At 46.7% G+C, this 23,504-nt stretch overlaps 1 protein-coding gene across 1 annotated transcript in view; it reads right to left on the reverse strand.

The window, feature by feature from the left end:
* ARID5A (AT-rich interaction domain 5A) overlaps positions 1 to 2,731 on the reverse strand; it is a 33,061-nt gene extending 30,330 nt beyond the window's left edge. The window contains exon 1 of the mRNA XM_054998483.1: positions 2,657 to 2,731. Within this exon, the coding sequence (XP_054854458.1) occupies positions 2,657 to 2,660 (4 nt within the window). The 5' untranslated portion in view covers positions 2,661 to 2,731. The remainder of the gene's footprint in view (positions 1 to 2,656) is intronic.
* Between the last annotated feature and the right edge of the window lie 20,773 nt (positions 2,732 to 23,504).

Below are 23,504 nucleotides of genomic sequence, written 5' to 3' on the forward strand. Positions count from 1 at the left end.
CTGTTTTATAGTGCCAGTCAGTGCAGGAAGTTGTCCCTGCCCTGTCTAAACTGCACTCCCCGTCAAGCAGCTATTAGCTCTGTAAAGAAGGAGATAAAGCACTCTTTCCCAAGCACCACTGCTCTCAACCAATTCACACACACACACACACACACCTTCAAGTGAAACCAAAACCAGACAAGAGACCCAATCACAGATCTCTTGTGTGAGGGTCAGCTGAGCCCTCAACACATAAGGAATTGATTTGTACAACTCTTGTAGCTTGAAACTTTAAACTGGGGGGGGGGGAGCTTGTATTATTGTGATTCTGCACCTGCAGGAATGCAAAAAAAAATTGAGTTCTAAATGGTGAGCCAAGCTCAGAATTCATCTTTCCAGGAGTTTCCACTTTCATTTCAAAAAGCAGTGACTTGAGGATATACTTGAAAGAGCTGGGCAATGCCAGTCGGATTCTCAGAAGCGAGGCAGCCAAATAAGGCTTTCCACAGGGGGGGGCGGGGCTTAAGTGTCCTTGTCTTTCCAATAACCAGCAAACCCAGAATAAATTATGCAGGAGCACCAGTGGCAGAATTATAGAAGTTCTGCAACCATTCTAAATTTGGCCTTAATTTATACAGGTTGCAGAACTCAAACTCCTGAGCACAGAATTTTAAACTTTAGGATGGACTACAAACAGCCCTTTACTGAAAAGCTAACAGAAGAATTCAGGACCACTTTTGAAGTGGGTGTCGTTAGGTGGTCCTGAATTCTTCTGTTAGCTTACCCTGTCAGGACTCTCCAGTTTCCGTTACTTTACTGAAAAGGCCAGTCATCTCTGGGGAACCCCATTATTTGGGGCCTGTGTTTGCAGAACACCTGATACAGGGCCACCCCGGCTCCAGCACATGAAGGCAGAAAAGAAGAACGTGTGAATAAATATGATGTCTTTCAACTATCTCCCCAAGGACTGCAGCACTAGTCTAAGCTGGAACAGCAAGGCTCAGTAGGCATTTTAGAATTTTCTGGCTACCCGCCAGCTCTAACTTTGCCAACAATGACAGTAGGTGATTATATTTCACAAGGATTTGTATTCTCTCTCACACACACAAGCATCAAACATCTCTCTCACTTCCAGGGTGTGCTGCCCTGAGCAGAAGAACAACAAGAGCGCGCACACACATGCTCAATTCTTCCGAGCTGATGAGTTATTCAGAAAAATTGTGCTCAAAAAGGAGAGAGGGGAAAAGGTCAACAACCCCCCAACTATTTATTCACATCTTCAAAGAATGTAGATCCAGCCACATTCAGGAAATGACAGAGCACAATGGAACTAGAATTGCACGTATACTTTATTCAATATCACAGTTTTAACTCTTCCAAAGCCATGAGAGGGGCAGAGCAACATGCAGGACTTGGCGAACAGTGGCTCTTCTGGGAAGTGGCGGGGAGGGGCGAAAGGGTGGCTGTTGCGAACAGCTGACACAATAAATTAGCTGAAAACAGTGAGAGATAAAAACCACAACAGGAAGAGAAATGACAAAATCGGAGAAGAGTGTTGAAATTTACCTAACTGGGGGAGAGCAAAAGCGAGATCAAAATTACTGGGAAGTCCCTACTAAAGATGAAGGATTTTGCTGTTCTTTTAAGTACTGGGAAAAACACTCAAGAATTAAAAAAAACTTCAGACAACGTTTTAAGCAACTTCTGGCACTGCTAAAAAGATTGGATTCACGTGCTTACAGCGTGTGCGTTTTGCGGTGGGAAGGATGGGAGGGCTGTTTTGTTCTAACAGTAAAACCAAGACAGCTTCAAAAAAATTGGGCTGCCTTGCCAGATTACACTCCTCCCTCTCTTCCCCCCCCCCCTCCTCCACCTGCTCAGAAATGCAAACTCAGTGACTTCAACAACTTAATCGCAGCTCATCCTTGCCAATAATGACACGCCGAGCCACACAGAACGGGAAAGGGGAGTATTTGCATACAGACCGGCCGGATCGTTTCCTCTTGAAACAATCAAAGCGCTTCACTCCCCCCACCCGCGCGGCAAGAAACTTCCACTTTTAAAAGCTTCCCCGCAAGGTTAAAAAAAGACAAACACGGATCTCCATGAATTCGGACGGTTTGTTTTTTTAAACACGCAAACGCCTAAAAGGTCTGCAAGGTTCAGGTCCAGTAGCACCTTAAAGATCAACTATATTTCCAGGTTATGAGTTTCCGAGAGTCAAAGCTCACCCCCCACCCCCCGGGCAGCTGGTACATTACGAGGTTTCAAACGCAATCCCCAACCCCAACCCCAACCCCTGCCTCTGGGGTTGGATAGGCAAGGCAGAATCCCGCTAAATGCATAATAATTAGTAAACTGGAAAAAGAAGCAAGACCTCTCCGTCCAGCCCCGGCACGCACACACTTTCTAGGATCGTCGATCCCTACGTTAATGTGTGAGCTATGCAAGTAGGAGTTCGGATAACCTTGAAGGAGAAGGCGCTAACACGCACACCGCAAACCAGTTCACTCCTCCCGGTCCCCTTCCTCACTTCCAAAACCAAACTGCTCCACCTTCAAGAAAGCGCCTCCAAACAAGCTGCTAGTCCGCAGGGCGCCCCGTTCGCCCCAGTTCCCAATCGAAGACAGCAGAGCGCACGGATCAGCAGCTAACACTAGACTTTTTCCCCGCTTACCCATCGCCCGGAGCGCAGATCCTGCCCGGCTTAGTGGTAGCAGCCGGCTCGGCTTGTCCCATGTGATCCCAACTCCACAGTCCAACTGAGCCAGCAACTCTCTAGCTCGGCTAAACTCTCGCCCTGCCCCAGCGGCGGGCGCCTCGTTCCGCGCTCTGATAGGGCCCCGCAGTGCGCTGGGCTCAGGCTATTAGTCAAAGTGGCCATCCGTCAGAGGGATGGTGTCCGCCTGCTCTCTCGTGATGGATTCTGGGAAAGGTAGTTCTACTGGTTATCTTCTGCAGTAATTTTTTTAAAATTTCCCGTTACTATCAGCAGTTATTGCGAAACAATTTCAAGGAAAACATGAACGGAAAGAAAATTAAAGAGCCCACTGTAAAGTAAATGCAAATAATTTCTGACATTAGCACCCCATACTTTCTCTAGGGAGCTCAGACTTGTTTTGTACATGGGATTTGTTGCTTGCATTGACTCACATGTTTGAAAGAGCCATCAAATGCCTGTCATCGCTATCATCATTAGTTCTAACATATTTCAAACATCATCACATATATTATCTCAGCGTTCCTTACAACAGCCTTGTAATGTAGGCCAATAAATATTATTGCAATCCCTGTATGGGTCCCCAGCAGGGCTTTTTTTCTGGAAAAAGAGGTGGTGGAACTCAGTGGGTTGCCAGCACAGGGGGCAACTCTTGGCGGGAGGTGGTACCCCAGTACCACATGTGCACGTGCAAAGTGCACACATGCTCCCAAGGCCAATGAAGTCACATTGGGTCAGCTGGAACAAGGAGGAAGTTTTTAAAAGTTTAAATTGCCCTTGGCGGAAATGGTCACATGGCTGGTGGCCCCACCCCCTGATCTTCAGACAGAGGAGAGTTTAGATTGCCCTCTGCACCGCCCGGCGCGGTGGGCAATCTAAACTCCGCTCTGTCTGGAGATTAGGGGGTGGGGCCACCAGCCATGTGACCGTTTTCAAGAGGTTCCGGAACTCTATTCCACTGCGTTCCAATTGAAAAAAAGCCCTGGTTCCCAGGAAGACATACAGTAGGCTGGGCTGATCCAACAGTTTCTGAGATGGCAAAAGAAACCACTCATGATAGAATACTATGGTGTAAAACAGCACATTTAAGACTAACGAACTCTACTCTAGCATAAGCTTTCAAGAACCACAGTTCTCTTCGTCAGATGCATGCCTTCATCAGATGCATGCAGACTAACGCAGCTAACTCCTCTGGTACTATGGTATAGCATCAACTTTTGCTTATATAGGAGATAACAGGTGATGGGGTGAAGCTCAGGAAACTAGTGCCTTGCACAGAATTGCATCATGATTTTATGGCAGATGTGGGATTTGAACTAGGGAACATTACAACACATCCTTAGCCACATAGGGTTGCCAACCTCCAGGTGGAATTTTCCCAGAATTATGAGCTTCCAGGCTATGGAGATCAGTTCCCCTAGAGCAAATGGCAGCTTAGGAGGGCAGACAGTATTACAGCAATGTTTTCCAAGAGGAAAAGTTTCTGATACCTTTCCTTCTAATAATGTAGTTGCTTTTTTATTTTGAAACGTGTCACATTTCCTTCATCCATCAGTATCTCAATAAGGCACCTATAGTGAGACTTGGTAATATCAAAAATACTTATATTTAATCAACGTATTGGCCAATTAGCCAGTTGTAAGACAATTCCCCCATTCTGCTGAGCCAGCAGCTCTTTCACACTGCTAAATTCTCACCTGGCCCCTGCACCAGGCAAGTTAAAAAAAACATATTTAACCTGTTGGTTACCAAGTTCCTGGTGGGGTCTGGCGTTCTCCCAGAATTACAATTGATTCCCAGTATCAGTTCCCCTGGAGGAAATGACAGCTTTGGAGGACTCTATGGACATCTCATCCCCTCTGAATTCCCTCCCCTCCCCAAACTCCCCTCTCCCTAGGTACTGCCACCCCCAAATCTCCAGGAAGTACCCAAGTTGGTGCTGACTATCTGACTAGTTGGGTATGTTTTCATGATCATACAAAACATTAGGGGAAAAAAGCAGACAGTGCCATCCTAAAAATACTTTCACGTGAATAAGCACGATTAAATAGACTTGAGATAGACCTGATTAGAACTCGGGTTGCTAATTCCATCTTGGGGAAGTTCATGGAGACATGGGATGAGGGTAAGTACCTGGAAAAGATGGAGTTTGGAGTAGGAGCTCAACAGGAATGTAATGCCATATAGCATCTGTCCTGTGAAGCTGCCATTTTCCAGGGGAACTGATCTTTGTCATCTGGAGATCAGTTGTAATTCCAGGAGAAATCCAGGCTCCACATGAAGGTTGGTTATCCTTCCAAGACATATTTGAAAACAGCTGTTTCTTGCTCTACATGTTGGCAAAATCCTAGCCCTACACCTGTCAAGGCACAGAATATATAAAGCAGGGAGAACCAGGGAACACATAAACCTGGCTAAGCACACTGACTTTCTTCAACAACAAACTGCCCAAACTAAGGGACTGCCACAAATCTTGAAGTTATATAAATCAGCTGACTGCCCTGGATCCAGAGCTCTAAATCTCCACTTGAATGGCCTATGGTTCCCTCTTCCAGCTAGTCTGAAAGTGCAGGGGATAGAGAATGAGTACCTGATATGAGAATGCTTGGTTCAAGGCCTCCAGCACTTGACAATCAAGAAGGGAATGAGGTGAACTAAGGAATTTTCAAAATAGGTACCTCAAAGTGATGGAAAAATAAAAATCTTATCCCGGAGGTGGGTAGCCATTTTGTCAGCAGTAGAACAGCAGTGGTACCTTAGAGACCAACAAATTTTTCAGAGTGTAAGCTTTCAAGAGTCAGAGCTCCCGTATTCAGGTGCCTGAAGAATGGAGCTCTAACTGTGGATCCCAAGTCCCCTGGTGGGGGTGGGGTGGGGGATCCCCCGCTCCCACCCTCCACCCTCCGCCACCACTCACCTGGGACCCAAATTGGCCTGCTGTGAAGCACAGGGGCACTCCCAGCTCTTGCATGGTGATGTCACTTCCTAAAAGACATTTAGAAAGGTGAGTGCCAGGTCCCCCCTCCCACTGGGAGGGTAAGCTCCCTAGCTCTGACTCTCGGAAGCTTACATTCTGAAAATATTGTTGGTCTCTAAGGTGCCACTGAACTAAAATCCTACTAATTTTGTCCGGATGTCCTGAAGATCTTCAGATGCTTGCCACTGCTTCACCATGAATATAATATTTGATGGAACGAATACTTTTGTACACTTGGGCAATGAGTCAAGAACATGCATACTGAGAGCAAAAGTGGTCACAGAAACACCATCAAAAATGGTGCCAAGTCACCAAGCCTGGAGCCAACTGTTGGCATCCAGGGTCATCCCACCCTCATTCTCTCTCTCTCTCTTGCATCTGGGGTCCTTTCTATTCCTCAGCCACATCTTTGGTGTCTCCTCCGTCAACCTCCACAGCCGAGAAACAAACAGCAACCAGCTGCCCAGGAAGGTCAAAGGTAAACAGTAGAGAGAAGATGCCGTGGCAGATCCTCATTCCTACACACCTGGGGGAGAAGGGAACTCCACCCAGCCCAGATTGGCAGCAGATGCCCTGCCACCAGGGCAGGGGAGGGCCTACTACAGGTCTTTTTCCTAGAGTCCCAGAAAACCTAGAGCCAGCCCTGGCCGCCTCATGCGTGGTGTTATCTGTCAACATACGGAGAATTCTCCTCTTCCCTGAAACACCACCGAGATGTAGAGACTCTCCATACAGCAGTGACCTTAAATGTGGTAAGAAACTTTAACATTACATGTGTAGGATGGAAAATTAAACACAAGGATAAGCAGATGTTTGATGGCACCTTAAAGACTAAGAAAAATTTATTCCAGCATAAGCTTCCATGGGCTAGAGCCCACTTCCTCAGATATTATGAGTGGGTCTTCATCATGCAGTCATTTGGTGCAGGAGGGTTTTTGTTTTTTAAAGCAAGGTCAAGGGGCCACACAATGCGGGAAGTTGAGAGTGAAATGTAATGATGTAAAATTCAAATAATCAAGAAATATTTGGAGACCATTAGTTATGCTAAAAATCAATATCTGCAATGAGGGGTTTGCAGGTTTTATTCAGACAGCCACAGGGATAGTCAAATAAGAATCCCAACTCCAAGTTTAGCCCGGGGGAGACGTCCTATGAACCCTTTTAATTAATCCTAGTTCAACCATTTTACACAAAAAATCACAAGGATGGCACTTTAAGCAGCAGGCTTTTAGGTAGAAAAATCAATTGTGTGAATCTGTCCATTTAGGCTTACCAGGTCCAGATTGGGAAATTCCTGAAGATTTAGGGGGTGGAGCCTAGAGAGGTGGGGTTTGGGAAAGAGAGTGGCCTCATTAGGGTATAATGCCATAGAGCCCACCCTCCAAAGCAGCCAGTTTCTTCAGGGGAACTGATTTCTGTCACCTGGAGATCAGTTGTAATTCCGGGAGATCTCCAGCCACCACCTGGAGGCTGGCAACCCTATGTCCATGTGCTGAGTATTAGACTGCTGTTGTCCCATGCCTAGCCCAGTACAAACTCTTAACTGGCAGCCCTCTCAGGCAAAGAGTTCTTTTCCAGCCCTGTTATCTGAGATCTCAGGGCTTTTTTCTGCACACAAAGTGTGCGCACTCCCACTAGAGCAATGGACTTCCCTGTAAGAGCCTTTTTCTTCCTTTAATATTTATGAACCATTTTCCACTGAAAAATGCTTGGTTCCCAGTGTAAAGAAACAGGAAGCTTGTGCCTTACAAATATTTTGACTAGCGCTGGCCCTATCATTAGACGCCAATGACACTAATATTCAGACCCTCCCCATGGGGGCACCTTTTGGATTTTAGGCCTCAGGCACCCAAATGTCTTGGGCTGCCTCTGCCTTCTATTGTAAACAGACTACATCTCCCAAAATGCATTGCAACAACATGGGGCGGGCTGATTCTTTGAAATATACATGAGCGTAAATTTCTGGATTAAAAAAAAATGGTGGGGGTGGAACAGAAGCGGGAGAAGAATCAAAGCCTCGAGCGTCATGTCTAGGAATAGAATGGGAGTGCTGCCAAGTTATTACAGAAGATGAGTAATCCACTTAAGTCATTCCTCTAAACACCATTCCTTGTAAGAGAATTAAAATATCAGCTTACATCACCAAAAGCCGCTCAGAGAGTGGATGAAATCCGTACAAGCATTACACCCAGATTGCAAACATGAGTAAAATTTAGAGGGCAAACGAACAGACTGTCCAGGACACGGATTCCAGAGCGGAATGAAGAGGGTTGCTTTCCAAGCAATAATAGCCGGGCACATAAACACTGGCAACAGATCTCAGTGAGAAACTAGAAACCGAGGCTGGAGAGAGCAAAGAGGCTGCTCTAAAATTAAAGCAGAAAAAATCCACCATCTATCAACCCTGACCCATTTCCCAAGATCCTGGCATCTAGGGCACATTTTTTTCTTTCAATTTAGAAGTTGAAGGATCATTTCATTCTTACACCCTAGGAAGATTTACTACCCAACCAAAGTTAAGTACATTTAAGTCCCATTGATTAAAACGGAAATAAATTCCAGTGGGGTAACCAGATAAATCTGCTTTCCTGTGCCATCTTAGACAAACAGATTGATAGCAGCATCAGTGTTCGTTGACTTGAGCTCCCTATTCAGATACAGCGAAGTTAATTTCAGTGGAGAAACTGAATGTGTGCTTTCTCCCATTTAAAATAATGAGAATGCCTATTGGGGATTGGGATTAGATCCCGGGCTCATTTCGAGGGGGAATGTGCAGGAACACAGTTTCAGCAGTTCCCCAAAGAGGTCACATGTCAGATGGCCCCACCCACCTGATTCTCGGCCATTTTGGGCCCATTTTGGCCGGATTGGGTCCGAAACAGCCCGGATCAGGCCTCTGATGGGTGGTGGATCACTCTCCTGCTCAGCAATGGCCCAATCCTGACCATTTTAGGGCCCTTTTTGGCCATTTTCAGCCACTTTTTGCCATTTTGGGCCCAATTTCGGCCCTGAATGGCCAGGATTGGGTCCAAAACACCTAGGGTAGATGATGTCAGGGTGTGTGGCAAATCAGTTATGTTAATGACACACTTCCAGTGATGTCAAGGGGCATTACATATGCTAATGAGTTATGCTAATGAGTTCCTCCCGCTCTTTTTCTACGAAATGACCCAATTAGATCCATGGTGTAAAAGCAAGCATCGTTGGCCTTCAGGGGAGGCTGCCTGCTGTGTTTCTGCATGCATCACTAGTCTTGGTGTGCTCTTGACTTGGTTTCTTAAGCCTCTGGATTCAGGGGGCAAAGCAAATTCAAAGGCAGGGCCTGATGTCATTTTGATGATTAAGAATAAAAACCCCTTGAGTCTCTTCTAATGGCTCTCCAGTGCAAGGAGATTCCCCACTTCCCTGTTTCTATTCCAGATATATTTGATATTGACATCCATACCCCTCAATCATTCTCATTCACAGAAAGTAAGAGAAAGATAATAAGGTTGGAAGAACAAGCTAGAAAGGGGAGTGGTTTAAACTTCAATGTCTGGAGAAGGCTGGAGATCTCCTGGAATTACAGTAGATCTCCAGGCCATAGAGATCAGTTCCCCTGGAGAAAATGGCTGCTTTGGAGGATGGACTCTATAGCATTTTATCCCGCTGAGATCCCTCCTCTCCCCAAATTCTGCCCCCTCCAGGTGCCACTCCCCAAATCTCTAGGAATTTCCCAACCTGGCAGCCCTATGGGGAGAGGGGCTACAAGAAAGACCTTGCCTCTTAGCCTTCAGTTCCTCAACCGGAGAGTAACATCCTCCCCTGGAACACCCTGAGGAGAAGGCTAAAACCTTGAAACTTGAATACCTCAAGGACTAGAAACTTTAATCATGACTAGAAGAGAAGGCCAAAGCAATGACTCAGGCAGGGACTCTATGGGCAGCCTCTTCTGACAGTGAACCCCCAAAGTTTTGTCTTGGCTCCTGTGCCATTTAACTGATGGAGGCACTGGGAGAGGCTCCCTTCCTCAGAAGGGTCACAACCTGAGCACCTTTGGAAGGAAGTAAAAGATGATCCAAAAGATCAAAATTATTCTTTTGAATACACAGAACACTGAGCATCAGGCACTTAGATATTTCTGCCTCTCGTAGTGAAACAGGACAAGTTGCTATTTCAGCCACAAACCGTCTGTTAGATGCACCAAGCTGGTCTTTGTCACACTGGCATCTCCAGGTGCAGTGCTGAGGCAGCGGTTCAAATAAGACTCCTTCCTGCTAATTAACCTGGGCTTTTTCCATTTGCCTTTTTTACAAGGGACAGTCCCAATCTTCTTCTCTGATAAGACAGGGTCATTATTTTACCTTTGGAGGGCAGAGCTTCTTTAAATGTTTTACTTACTTGTTTGAAACATTTACACCCCACATTTTGGACATTTCAAGTTTCCGTAGCAGTTCACAATCAAATTATTGGAAACAAATTGTTGGAAACAATTAGGCATCATAATAGGGTTCCAGGAGTTCTCCTGAAATTACAACTGTAATCTGGAAATTACAGAGAACAGTTCCTCTGGAGAAAACGGCAGTTTGAGGAACTGGAATCTAAGGCATCTAATCCCTGCTATGCTGCCTTCCCTTCCCAATCTCTGTCCTTCCCAGGATCAATCCCCAAATCTCCAGGAAATTCTCAACTCAGTGTTTTGACCTACATGGCAAAACAAAGACAATAGAGCAACCACAACCGTAGCAAAACATCAGACTCTGTGCATACTACTAAGTGCCATTTTCTTTGGTGAGACTTACTTTCAAATAATCACGCACCAAATTGTGCTACACTAATCACAAATTACCACTTTGGAACATTTTATGTATCACACAGGTTTCAGCTAATTCTTGAGGGAATTTCCATCCAGGCACTGATCACAACCAAACCCGAGTAACTTTAGCTAAATTGCTCTGCCTTGTATCAGTTCAACCTGAATAGCGCAAAAATAAGAAACACATTGGCTGTGATACCAGAAGGAAATAACAACATATACTGCCCTTTAGAACAACTTAACACCCACTCAGAGCAGTTTACAAAGTATGTCATTATTATCTCCACAACAAAACACCCTGTGAGGTGGGTGGGGCTGAGAGAGCTCCTAGAAGCTGTGACTGACCCAAGTTCACCTAGCTGGCTTCAAGCTGAGGAGTAGGGAATCAAGCCTGGTTCTCCAGATTAGAGTCCTGCGCTTTTAACCACTACAGCAAACTATCTTATGTATGCCCGAATATTAAAGTGCTTTATTAGAATATTGTGAGAAGCATTAAAATTGTGTTTTGTAGTTCTGGCACGTATCATTTTTTCGATGAGTACTTCTGAAAGAAATGAATAAAAAATAGTTCTCTGAAATAAGGAGCAGATAGCGGCTTTCAGCCATACCAAGGGAGGACAATTCTCAGTTCAGGTGCCAAAACAAAGAAATCCCCATCCTGACCAGCTATCTACATCACTTAAGAAGTTGGGAACACGCTCTGCAAAGGAACTTAATATGCAAGCAGGTTCATAGTTCTTATTGTGTACTGAGCCTAGAGCTCAGAATGATTGCAGTCCAGAGTGATTTCAGCCAAAACAATGCTCTTTATTGCAAGCCAGAACACACAACAGCAGGCACTACTCACTAGACACACAACACAAACTGAACAAAAGCCCTCAATATATACAGAGAAAACCCCACCCCAAGAATAGCTAGCAACCAATAAGAACGTGTGCTTTACAATACCGTCATTTGCATTAACTATATACAATATATAAGATAGGCAGGCCACTGATTGGTCTTTATTTGAGAGGACCAATTGGCTGCTGCCTTCAGAAGGTACCCAATGAATGTGCATGTGAATGTACCCAATGAGGATTAAGTGCAGGCAATGTAACCAATGAGAATGAAGTGCGTTAGGAACCTTGACATAAACTGAAGCATAACATTCAATACAGTAGTTACTTTAGAGGCCTTGCTCAGCCCAATACACAACAGTTCTTGAGACACCCCAGCCCATTTCAAAAACAAAGCCAACTCTCTGATTGCACTTAGAAATAAAATGGTATCCCATGAAACTCTTAGGTCCTAATGGCATGTTAAATTTTCCTTAGGGATGTCCCCAAGACAGGTGGAGAGAGGTGTGTTCTGAATTTCTGTACTTCTCAGAGCTAGGCTACAAGTGACGCCTGACACAGGTTGGACACTTGTCAGCTTCCCTCAAGTTTTGATGGGAAATGTAGGCATCCTGGTCTTGCAGCTGTAATGGAGAGCCAAGCTGTAAAACCAGGACGCCTACATTTCCCATCAAAACTTGAGGGAAGCTGACAAGTGTCCAACCTGGGTAAGGCGTCACTTGTAGCTTGGCTCTCAGATGCACACAGGGCCGGCGCCAGAGGTTTCAGCGCCTGCGGCGGCGGGCGCGCACGCGCCCCACGGGAGGCGTGATGACGTCATCGCAGACGTCATCACGCACCACAGGGGGGCTGGGCTGCGCGCGGACCACCGAGCGTAGAAGCTGCGGGCTGCTGCTGGAGCAGCGCGTGGAGGCTGACCCGTGCGCTGCCCCAGCAGCAGCTCACAGCTTCTGCATTCGGCTGGGGCGGAGGAGCGCGCAGCTGAGCTGGCGTGGCTGGCTGCAGCAGTAGCTGCAGCCAGCCAGGCAGCCCCGTGCCGCCGCCGCCACATGCCCCAGCCGAGTGCAGAAGCTGCGGGCTGCTGCTGTAGCGGCGCGCGGAGGCTGCTCCGTGCGCCGCCCCAGCAGCAGCTCACAGCTTCTGCGCCCGGCTGGGGCGGAGGAGCGCGCAGCTGAACTGGGGTGGCTGGCTACAGCTGCTGCTGCAGCCAGCCAGCCAGCTCCGTGCTGCCGCCGCCGCGCGCCCCAGCTGGGCGCAGAAGCCGCAAGCTGCTGCTCGAACGGCACACAGAGGCTGCGCCCGGCTGAGGTGTGTGGCGGTGGCAGCAGCAAGGGGCTGGCTGGCTGGCTGGCTGCAGCAGTAGCTACAGGCGGCCCTGCCCCCAACACCCCCTCCAGCGCCCCTCCAGTGCCCGCGCGCCCGAGGCCACCGCCTACCTGGCCTCCATGGGCGCGCCGGCCCTGGATGCACAAGAGACCCCATTCTGGATCAGGGCCTCTGTACGTGGAGAAAGGGGGGTTAGACATAACCCTTTGTTATTTTCCCAGTCTGAAATGGTCCTGGGGTGCTATTTGATCCATTGTGGAAACTTAACATGTAGCTCATCTATTCACCTGCAAATCCCAGTGGAAAAATAACGCCAGGTCTGAAAACTGGGGAAGGGACAAAGTTTAAGTCTTTCACAATCCCAATTGAACTGGGCCCACACATGTCTAGAAAACAAAGGTTTGTGACTATTCACAATATGAATTGTTGATGTATTATGTTTTATGCATTGTTGACTTGCTTGTAACACCTTGGATGACTGGGGATCACAAATAAACTGTACTGTTCTGGCGTTAGAAAACAAAGGACTTTAGATTATGCGTCTCCAGCTGAGCCAGGGACATCTCTGGAGAAAATGCAGGGTAAGGCCCTGACAGGCAAGTACTATCAGCTCTACAGCAATGGTCTTCAATCTTTTCAGCTCCATAACATGCTAAGTAGCAAGCAATGATAGGAAGTCATGTGACAGGAAGAGGTGGGGCAGAGTTATGACACACTCATGTCATAGTTAAGATAGTGAGCAACAGACCAAAAGAGGCAGGGTCCAAAAACAGAAGACTGTATTAGAAAGTACACCATAGTGGGGAGCAAGCCCAAATTCAGAGTCATGGAAAAATCCTAAGGAAGAAGATTCATGGAAGAAGGTCACCCGGTGCTTGATTTTCCTCTCAGGATGAATGCAAAAAGAGACCAAGTAGTAGGGGACCTGTGTTCCTGGTATATATACACTAGCAGTTCTTCAAAAAGGCAACAAAATGGTGGTTCCACAAAGGCTTGAGACCTAGCAGATGGGACTTTGAGTCCCACTCGAAGGTACTAACCCATGAACTGAAGACCACTGTTGTACAGTCACCAGTCAACAGTCCAGCCGCAGTTCTTAGAAGCTTCCAGATGTTCTTCATGGGCAGCTCCACTTACAGCACATTGCAGTCTTCTAAGCTGGAAGTTACCAAATGGCTTTAAGTGTGTATAGGTTTCAGCCCCCTCCCTTAGATTTTGAGGTTAGATCACTGTGTGGGTACTGGATTCATCTCAGTCTCAGCACACATGCCTCTAAATGCACACCTGTGACTACCCAGGCAACGCACTCCTTTCCTCCATCTTCCCCAGAACCTCTAATCTTAGATAGTAGATATTGCGGAATGTGTTGGAGTTGTGGCTCTTCTGTTGAAAGTATGAGCTGATCCAACATGAGATTAAACATCTGCTCTCTCTCTCTTTTTAAAGGAAACCGTTTTGCTCAGTTCACTAACACAGAGAACAGGGTATTGCGGCATAAACGTGGTTCCTACAGCAGGCAGAGACACTTCTGCAAGGAGTGATTGGGAGATGTCAAGGGCACTGATGTCAGAACTGGGCTGTATTACAAACAGACAAAGGATTCTTTAGTGTCCTCTGTAAAATGCTGCATGGTTACGCACCGGTCAGAATCCCCCCTTGGAAAATCTCCCACACAAGCCTCATCATGAAACTGAACAGGAGCAGCAGAAAAATGCTACTCATATTAAGGGGCCATCACTACTATTAGGCATCAGTGCCGCATTTTCCAACTCCATATTTAATAATGCCTAGATATTCATGATTATACATGCAGCAGAATGAAGTGGTAATTACATGGCAGAATGCTGTGGATGTACAATGGACTGTGCTACTTCAAAGTATAGGGGACGGATTACATTTTTCAGAGCTCCTCTATATCCGCATTTCAGATTTGGATCTAGGAACCCTGGGGGTCCATGAAAGTACTCCAGGGACTCTGTAAACTCTTATAATCTCATATCTATCCAGCTAATGTGAAATGGAGTCTTCTCATTTTGAGGGGAAAGGGAATCCACTGGCTTCTCTCTCTTTTGAAGAATGGGGGTTTGTAGAGCTGCTACCATCAGTCATCTAGCTTTCAGCTCACCAGCTAGAAAACATGCTGATTGGCCACTGGGAACTAGTGGCTCAATTCTAGATAATTGGTTGGTGGTGTGGCACCAAGGCAATAGTCCTACTGCAATCACTATAACTACATCTAGTATGAAATCGAATTGCTTTTCACTTAATTTTCCAACAAGGGAACCTCACCATAGAGATGCCAATCTGCATTCATAGACAACAGCTCCTAATTGTGGTTTTCAAAGTACAGTTAAAGTTTTGTTACCAGGCACTCATGGGAAATGCGGACTGCTGGTGCTAGATACTCAAGCTTACTGTTCTGCCCTGGGCGCTTCGCAGTGGAATCTGCAGCAATCAAATCCCATTCTACTGTGAATGCCATAGCTTCAGCCCTGATGCCTGGCTAAACAATTCCTCATCTTCATGAATCACAGAACCACTCCGTGATGCAGCAATCAGCTCAGCAGCCCTCTGGTAGGCTGAAGGGGAGGGAGGTGCCTGAAGATGATGTCAGCTGGCAGTGCCAATTGTCAGAAGCCTTGAACAGCTGGAGGAATCAAGCTGACTGCATGGGAAACCAGGAGTGTGGCATGCTCTCAACCAAGGATGCAGGGCTGTTATGGTTGAGGAGGAGCTTGCTCTCTGGGTCATGCTGGTTAATGACGCATTCTGGATAATCAAATGCTGGCTAACAAAAAGCTTTTACTGTAACACTAAAAGTTTAGGCTTCATGAAATGCCAGTCTTGTTCTATGAGCAGGTCTAAAAAGTGATTCCTTCGGTCAGAGTCTTTTTCCTTGTGGCCCTATAGAATGAGCTACTCTTCAACATCTGATCTTGCAGGGAACCTGTGCAAACAACATTCTTTTGAAACTTGCTTTTAAAGTGAAGCTAGTAAGTGTCTTACTAATACTGGGGCGGGGGGCGTGTGCCTCCATGGGGTGTTCATTGCTCACCAATCCTGGGCTCATGGTCAGCACTATTGAGGGAAGAAGAGAGGGCTTTGTGGGTGGCATGAAAAACCTCTAAATCAAAATGGGGGGGGGGGTCCTAAGGTTGCTGAAGTTTGAAAACCACTTCTTTACATTGATAATTCCTTGTAAACTGGAAACTAGCACAGCATGAAAAGAACTAGTCTTTCTCCCTGATGTCCTTAAACTTGCCAGTTTGCAGCCCAAAAGTCCATTCTTCAAATCCACTAATGGAGCAGCAGCCAAACTATGCCTAGTTTCCCCTGTTCCTTTAGTCTGCTTTTGTGCCTTCCAGTCTAAGGAAGGAAGAACACCAATGAAAAGAAGAGAAGGAACCTAACTGGACAGAAGCAGCAGTAAATACTTTCACTTCATGATGGATTTAAATATATATTGATGGGTTCTTTATATTGCAGTCCGGCAACCTTAAATGTGGCCACAACAAACCCCTTGCTGTTCTCATAGGTGCAATTAATGGCTGGACTGTTTCATCCAAAATTTGCTTGATTAAATGACAGGATTTCCCACTGGTCAGAGAAAAAACTACACAAGTATGGCATGATCCTGGGATTTTAACAGCTTTTCAGGACTAGGGCTGCTGATTTTTGAGCTACTCCTCTACCTGTCTCTCTAATATCAGTTTGATTGGCAGCAATTATCAGGTGATAATATTTAGCCCCATGCCATGAAAAGCTCCAGCTGCCCATTTCTGCATACTAAAGAGACAGGAAATATTTTTCCTGATACATTGGCCAACCTATTCAGGGCACAGTGACATGTATGATCTTGGGCCTGTAGGTTAAGTTTCTATTAAAAGCTTAGGAACAGGGACTAGTTTAAAAAAAGATGGCAACTTTGTTAAAAGGTGCCAAGTTATAAGGTTGTGATCAGCACAAATTAATGCTGCCCAAAATGTAATAAGATCTCTGTCTTGGCTTCTCCCATTGAGAATCTAGAAATTTCAGAAGAACCAACCCTGTGGTGTGATTGCATGCTCTCTAGCCTGGGTCAAAGGGGTTGGGGTATGACTCACATCTGAATGTTTCATTTCCAGAACTGCCTGGGCTTTCCGGAGCAATTTTATTGTGGTTTGAGGTGTCTGACCAAATGAGTGTGTGGTACTTTCCAATATCAAAATGAAAGCTCCAGTATGCAGGTAGCAGGAATCACTTAATATTAGGGCTCTTGTCTCAAGGTGCTTGGAGCAACATTATGGGTGCATCCATCCAATGCTGGATATTGTAAAATTGTTGCATGATAGCAACCAGTTCTTCCTGTGTGGACAACACAATCCTGTTACAAATGATTGCTATAGCACAACCGTAGTGAAATATTCCGTGATGCTCAAATGCAGCTCGTGCATTGCAAGAAGAGAAGGGCATCAGTACAGGCGCATCTCATTTCTGCTTCTTGTAACAGTAATGGTTGCCACCTTTTTTGCTGCCTCTGCTCCTATGCCTTTAAAAGCCACGCATGGAGAAATTCACCCTGGCCTGGATGACCCAGGTTAGTTGGATCTTCACAGAAGCTAAGCATGGTAGGCCTTGGTTAGTACTTGGATGGGAGACCTGCCCCACCCCCTAAGGAAGACCAGGGTCACTATGCAGAGCAGGCAATGGCAAACCACCTCTGAACCGTCTCTCGCCTTGAAAGCCCTCTAGGGTAGTCATAAATTGGCTGTGATTTGATGGCACTTTATACACACACAGGTAGAAACTCAGCATGAGAAGCTTTCTTCCATCTTTTTATTTGCACCAGGAAAGACTTTCACTTGCTCAATTTCTGTGTGTTTGACTAATGTGAAAGGCGCTGGAGTAGGAGTGTCAAAAAGCTGACAACCCAAGCAGAGGTCTGACCTTATGCAGCAGAATATGAGAGCCAGATCAGGACAAGGCTGCCATTTCTTTTTGCTGGCTTTGCTTCCGTACTGCTCAACGCAGAAGTTTTAGCTAGAATAAGTTATTCCTGGTATGGGGAGAATATGAAAGAAAAACTCCTGCTAAGTTTGCTGTTAAAAACTTAGAAGCAGAAAAGGAAAAGATGTGGTCACCCAAGGTTAAATTTTAGGCTGGGGTTGCCAGTTTTTTGCCAGCTCCTTCTCCTCTGCCTCTAACTGCAGTTGCCTCTACTGGGAACAATTTTGCCTGCTGATTTCTGCACATTGAGCTGTTGTTAAAGACACAGGAAAGGCTGGGGGGGGGGGTTGGGGGGTTCCCTGATCAGTTGGAAGCCCTAACTAGAACTTGTTTTACTTTATGGTTTTTTAACCTCTTTCTCAGTTCTGTTCTACAGACAGTGTTAAGTTTGCAAACCACATAACAGCAGTTGACTGGATGTTCCCCAGTTCCCATTCATTCAACAAAGCTTATGTAGGATAAGTTCTCAATAGATTTAGGACCATTTTCAGTACAAGCCTGGAATTAACCTCTTAAAGGATATCAAATGTTGATAGGGCTGTCCTTGACCATGGGATGCTCTGCCCATTTTCTTCTGGCCTTTGTGTGGGGTTGCCACTGCCCCGGCATGTGTGCAGGGCCAGTGCCAGGGTTTCTGGCACCTGAGGCAAGATACCTACTTGTGCCCCTTGCCTCATCTGTGCACGCAGAGCATGTGTGTACTCCGGCCCTGCACGAAGACATCACTTGTGATGTCATTGTGCAAGAGCGTCCCCTTCACCTGAGGCGGGCGGCCCACTTCCCCACTCGCTTCACCGCTCGCTGCCGCACCGCCTGGGCACCCGGCTCGCAGAGAGGCAAGCTGAGGCAGGTGGCGGCGGTGAAGGGGCGGAGAGGCAAGCAGGGACGCGGTCAGCTTCCAGGTCGTCGGGGGCCGGTACGGTGCCTCCTTGAGTTCAGCGCTTGAGGCGACTGCCAACACCACCTCCATGGATGCACCGGGCCTAAATCTGTGCTTTTAACAGTAATCAGATATGCCACAATTAAGCACGTAAAGCTTTCTCCTATCACTTGAGCTGCATGCCAGGAAAAGCTTGCCCCTCATTCCAGCATGTTAGGCACAGCAACTGGACTAGTAAGAAATGGTGGGCCTGCCCTTCCTCCATGCTCCCAAACCTTCCTTGTAAAGGTGAGTTTGGGTTGCCAACTTTTTGTTGGTTCTTACTCCAGTACCTTTAACAAAATGCAGCCATTAGTAAGTGATCAGGTTTGCTTCATTTAACTTTGCCTGTTAATTTTTGCAGCTCCAGGGGCTGTTAAAGCCAGGGTGTCAGCGCAAGTTGGTTTCCTGTTGGTATCTTTAATCTGGAGATGAGACTAATGCAGAGTAAAGAACTGAAAATCTTGAGATGCTAATTTCTCTCCCGGGCATTAAATTCAGGCTTGCATGGGATTTGTCCAGACCCGATGCGTTTGAAGATAGCCAAGCCCAAGTCAGCTACTTACAGCATGGGGACAGAACATCAACTCTGGTTCTGTCAAATTTTGCTTCTGTTACCAGAGTTTAATTAGCCCCTTTGTTCAGTCATTTCTTACCCTTGTTTGCTGCCTTTCACAGAGCAGGGTGTTTTTTAAAAAAAATAATTTGCTAGTATGGTGCTTCTGACTTGAGTCACACGGGTTTTTTCCCCCTCAACTGTTTCAAAAACTTGGTCAGAATATCAAGGGGATTCTGAAGTATAGAAAAAAACAGTGTTATCTCTCTATGTGTATGCATAATAGCACGTTTCCCATGAGATTAGCCAAACAGATCTACCAGAGCTTCAGGACCCACTCGTTAAAATTTGCCTGCTCCCAGTTAATCAGCCTAATCTATGGAGCCTGCCTGCCTGTCCATCCATCATATCTCCTTCTTTCTTAAGGAGACTCATGGGGGGCCTCTGGTGGCCTCACACCTCGCCAGTGACTAGCTCTGCTGTGGGGTCCTCAGCGTGAACCTAACCCGGCTGTATGTCCTTCCCTGCCCACTCGCAAGCTCTCCCGCTGCCCGAGTTCAGAGCTGTGTGCCCACCAACATTCCTCTCCTTGGTAGCAAGGGCAGGGTACAGCTGGGATCACAGGTCACTAGCAAGAGAGTGGGCTGGGGGGAATCAACACCTGTGGACCCCACCTGAAACCCTGGGTCCTGGCAGCTGCCCCAGCTCGGGGGATGCTGGCACTAGCTTCACCATGTTTGGAACAGGACAGGACAAACTGGCACTCTCCGCCTCAGGCCCCTTCTTCTCCAGCCGTGCTCTGTGGTTCTTGGGCCTGCAACTGACATGGGTGGCAGTCTCCATATGACTCAGGAGGCGGTTCAGTGCTGGCCAGCCTCCTTTGATAGCAAAAACGTGCTTTCTTCACACACCAGGGACTCTGAGTCAAATCTGACTGCCCAGTCAGAGTGAAAGAGAAATTTCATTCACAAACAATCAAGAAATTTCAGCCCTGCTCAAAATTAGAGGAAGGAAGAGCAAATATTTACAGGAGGGTTGCTGTGGCTATTGAGCAGTTGCCCAGGTTGTCAGCTTCTTTTTTGGCAAGGCCCCTGTGCTTTTAGAAATGGCCTGGTGGGCTGAAATTAGATGAAGCTTTTCCTAGCAATGGTAAGGAAGTGATAGGGAAAGCTTCAGCTGCTAGATTTCTCTCAGGCAGCTGTTAAAAATACAGGAGTCCTGTCAGAAAAAAGTTGTCAACTCTCACGGTGAAGAATGCAGTGCCTCCCCACGTATGGCTATAGATGGTTTGTAGGATCACCAGCTTTTCAGACAGCCTCTACTCTTATGCTTTTAGCAACAGCTTAGAGCATAGCTATTAGCAACTGACTGTACTTATTCCTGCCTGTGCTGTGAAAAGCATGACCGGCTGATTTTTGCAGTTCAAGTAGGTGTCAGGGATTGGCACAGGCTAGATTGCCAACTGACCAGGAAAAAAAACAATCTCTCACACCCTGCATGCTGCCTCACCATTGCAAGGCAACTTTCTTTTGTGTGAAAAGTACTTCAGTTTATTAGTAGGTTTTCTTCATCAGATAAGCAATTACGAACTTTCCTTTATATATGTACTGATAAAATGTATGGGTGGTTCTCCTGTTAATAACCAGGCTCAAAGGGGTTGACATTCTAGATGGGAAGGCTGAGGCTGGGAGAAGAGCAGGTTACCTCAGGCCGCTTGCAGATTTTGAGAAGGTAGCATTTGCTCCAGGGGTTCTCCAGTTCACATTGGGCTTGCCAATATCCAAACTATGCCCTGTAGCTGTGCCTTTAGCGAAAGCGGAATCAGCAATAATAAGCAAGGGATCATATTTCTCTTCAGGGCTTTTTTTCTGGGAAAAGAGGTGGTGGAGCTCAGTGGGTTGCCCTCGGAGAAAATGGTCACATGGCTGGTGGCCCCGCCCCCTTATCTCCAGACAGAGGGGAGTTTAGATGGCCCTCTGCGCCGCTCAGTGTGGTGGGCAATCTCAACTCCCCTCTGTCTGGAGATTAGGGGGCGGGGCCATCAGCCATGGGACCATTTTCAAGAGGTTCCGGAACTCCGTTCCACCACGTTCCAGCTGAAAAAAAGCCTTGTTTATCTTCATCCCGTGAAAAGCTTCACCTCCTGATTCCTGCACATCAAGCAACTCTTACAGGCACAAAAACAGGCCATGCCATTTCTCCCTGGTCCGTTGGCAACCCTCGCCACCATACAGCCTCGTTCTTTATTACTCTGCATTTCTGTCTTTTTGATGCAGTGGACAGGATGTCATCCTTGGGGCTGGATTGGGAACTTCCCCAGCACACAGAATGAGGAGCCAGGTGGACAATACATCTGAGCCAGCACAGAGGTGTCGGAACCATCTTCCTTGGTCTCTGAGCCCGTCTGTGCTTGGCTTGCAGATGGAAGGAGCTATTTCTGGACTCGGTGCAGGTGTGCAAGACAGCCTCATCCATCTTGGCCAGCCAAGGTGTCCCAGGGCTGCCATGCAAAGCCTGACATCAGGGCAAAATTTGAATGTTTGGGCCATTTGGCAGAGACCTTGCTGTTATAATTAACCCTTCTGAGACCTCTTGCTTTGAATTTTATCTGCAAACAAGGAAGTGGCAAGATGTGAGTACCCTTCTCCCAGGAATCAACAATGAGGTTTAGTAAAAAAATTGGTGAAGTTCTTGCTGGAGTATACCTGAAGGTGGGGGTTAGGGCTGAATGTCTGAATACTCCCTGTATTAAAACTCCAAGCACCTAGAAAACTAGCTTATTTAGAAGAATTTTAGCCTTCTCCCTGACAGATTGTTTCTCTACATGCAGGGAGATTTGCTTGTTTGCTTGCTTGCTTGAGATAATATTCCAACGTGCAGAAAGTGCACATCACCTGAAGTGATATCAGAACTGAAGAAGATAAAGGAATTTGAGTCAAGCTGCAGTAGAGAGAACAGCTGTAAGCATGCGGTCATCTTAATAATATCTGGCAATTATCAAGTGATCCAAGTGCATTACATATATTCTCCCAGTCATCCTTATAATAACCTTGTGAGGTAGGTCAATATTATCATCCCCATATTGCAGATGCAGCCAAAGAAGAAGTGGCCTAAGTGGATGGTCTCAGATTTGGAAGAGGAGCTCCAACAGTTGGGACAATAAAGACATGCTATGGCAGACGCAGGGAAAGTACTGAAAATAGCATTCTCGTATCCAGTTCTCCGCTCTCCGTAACAAGCAGTATCACCTACCTCATTATATGAGATTATCATGCTGTGTGTTTTCCCTCTCCTGTGGCTGGCAAAAGCCACGATCACCTATCATGTCACAAGCAAGGATGGTACCAGATTTCACAACCCAACCATGTCAACAGCCAAATCTGTATCAATTTTGCTTACCCCTTACGCAAATCGAATCAGTGCGCCTTTATTTTGTTTCATTTTCTGTCTCTTCCTGCCAAACCTTTTCTGTTAAATGTGTGCAATTGTTAACATTTTTGCATCATGTCGAGGCTGTGTCAGCATAGCCTGAGGTGGGCCAACTGCCAAGGCTCTGGACTTCTGCTTGGGCCCACATGCCTGCCCTGCTGGACACCCCCCCCACCCGCTCTCTGAATTGCAAGCCTCCTTCCCACCCGTGTTCCTGGCCCTGGCCATGTGAGCTGACCAGCACCACCGGAGAGGAGCAAGTGGGTGATGGATGCGGCTGGGAGGATAGGTGGAGGGAGGGCTCAGGAGCCAGTGAGCAGGGGAAGGATCCCCTGGTGGGGAGGAAGATGGGCAGGAAAGGGCCCGTCAAAACCTGGAACCAGCCCTCATTGCAGAGGAATGGAGTAAAAATGGCACCAAAGGAGCAACAGAATTGGAAACACCAGCAACAGTGGCATACACCAACCCCCAAAGGGAAAAACAGGAGGGGCAGATCGGAACATTCCTAATTAGTTTAGTTTATTACATTTATATCCCGCCCTCAAGATGGATGGCTCACAACTATTTTTGAATACAGCGTTTAAAATATACACTTAATAAGACACATAAAGCCAATCGATAAATACAGGTGTTACTATTCATATAAAAGGCTGCACTATGATCCTAAATGGCAGATAGCAAAAGGATGGAACGATCACTCCCAGGGTGGCAAGGTGGGGGCATGGACAGTCAGAGAGGACACCGTCAAGCCTCAGCCTGGCAGAACATCTCCGTTTTATAGGTCCTGCAGAACTGTAACAGATCCCACAGGACCCAGGTTTCCATTGGAAGAGAGTTCCACCAGGCCAATGCCAGGGCTGAAAAGGCCCTGGCTAAATGATATTACAAGGTTGTGTCAAAGAGACACAGCAGACAGAGACATGGGAAGATTCTTTTCAGCAGCACCTCCCTTCCTGTCCCCTCAGCCACTGCATTGTGC

The sequence above is a fragment of the Eublepharis macularius genome, chromosome 14 (assembly GCF_028583425.1).
Source record: "Eublepharis macularius isolate TG4126 chromosome 14, MPM_Emac_v1.0, whole genome shotgun sequence".
In the NCBI taxonomy this organism is placed as follows: Eukaryota; Metazoa; Chordata; class Lepidosauria; order Squamata; family Eublepharidae; genus Eublepharis; species Eublepharis macularius.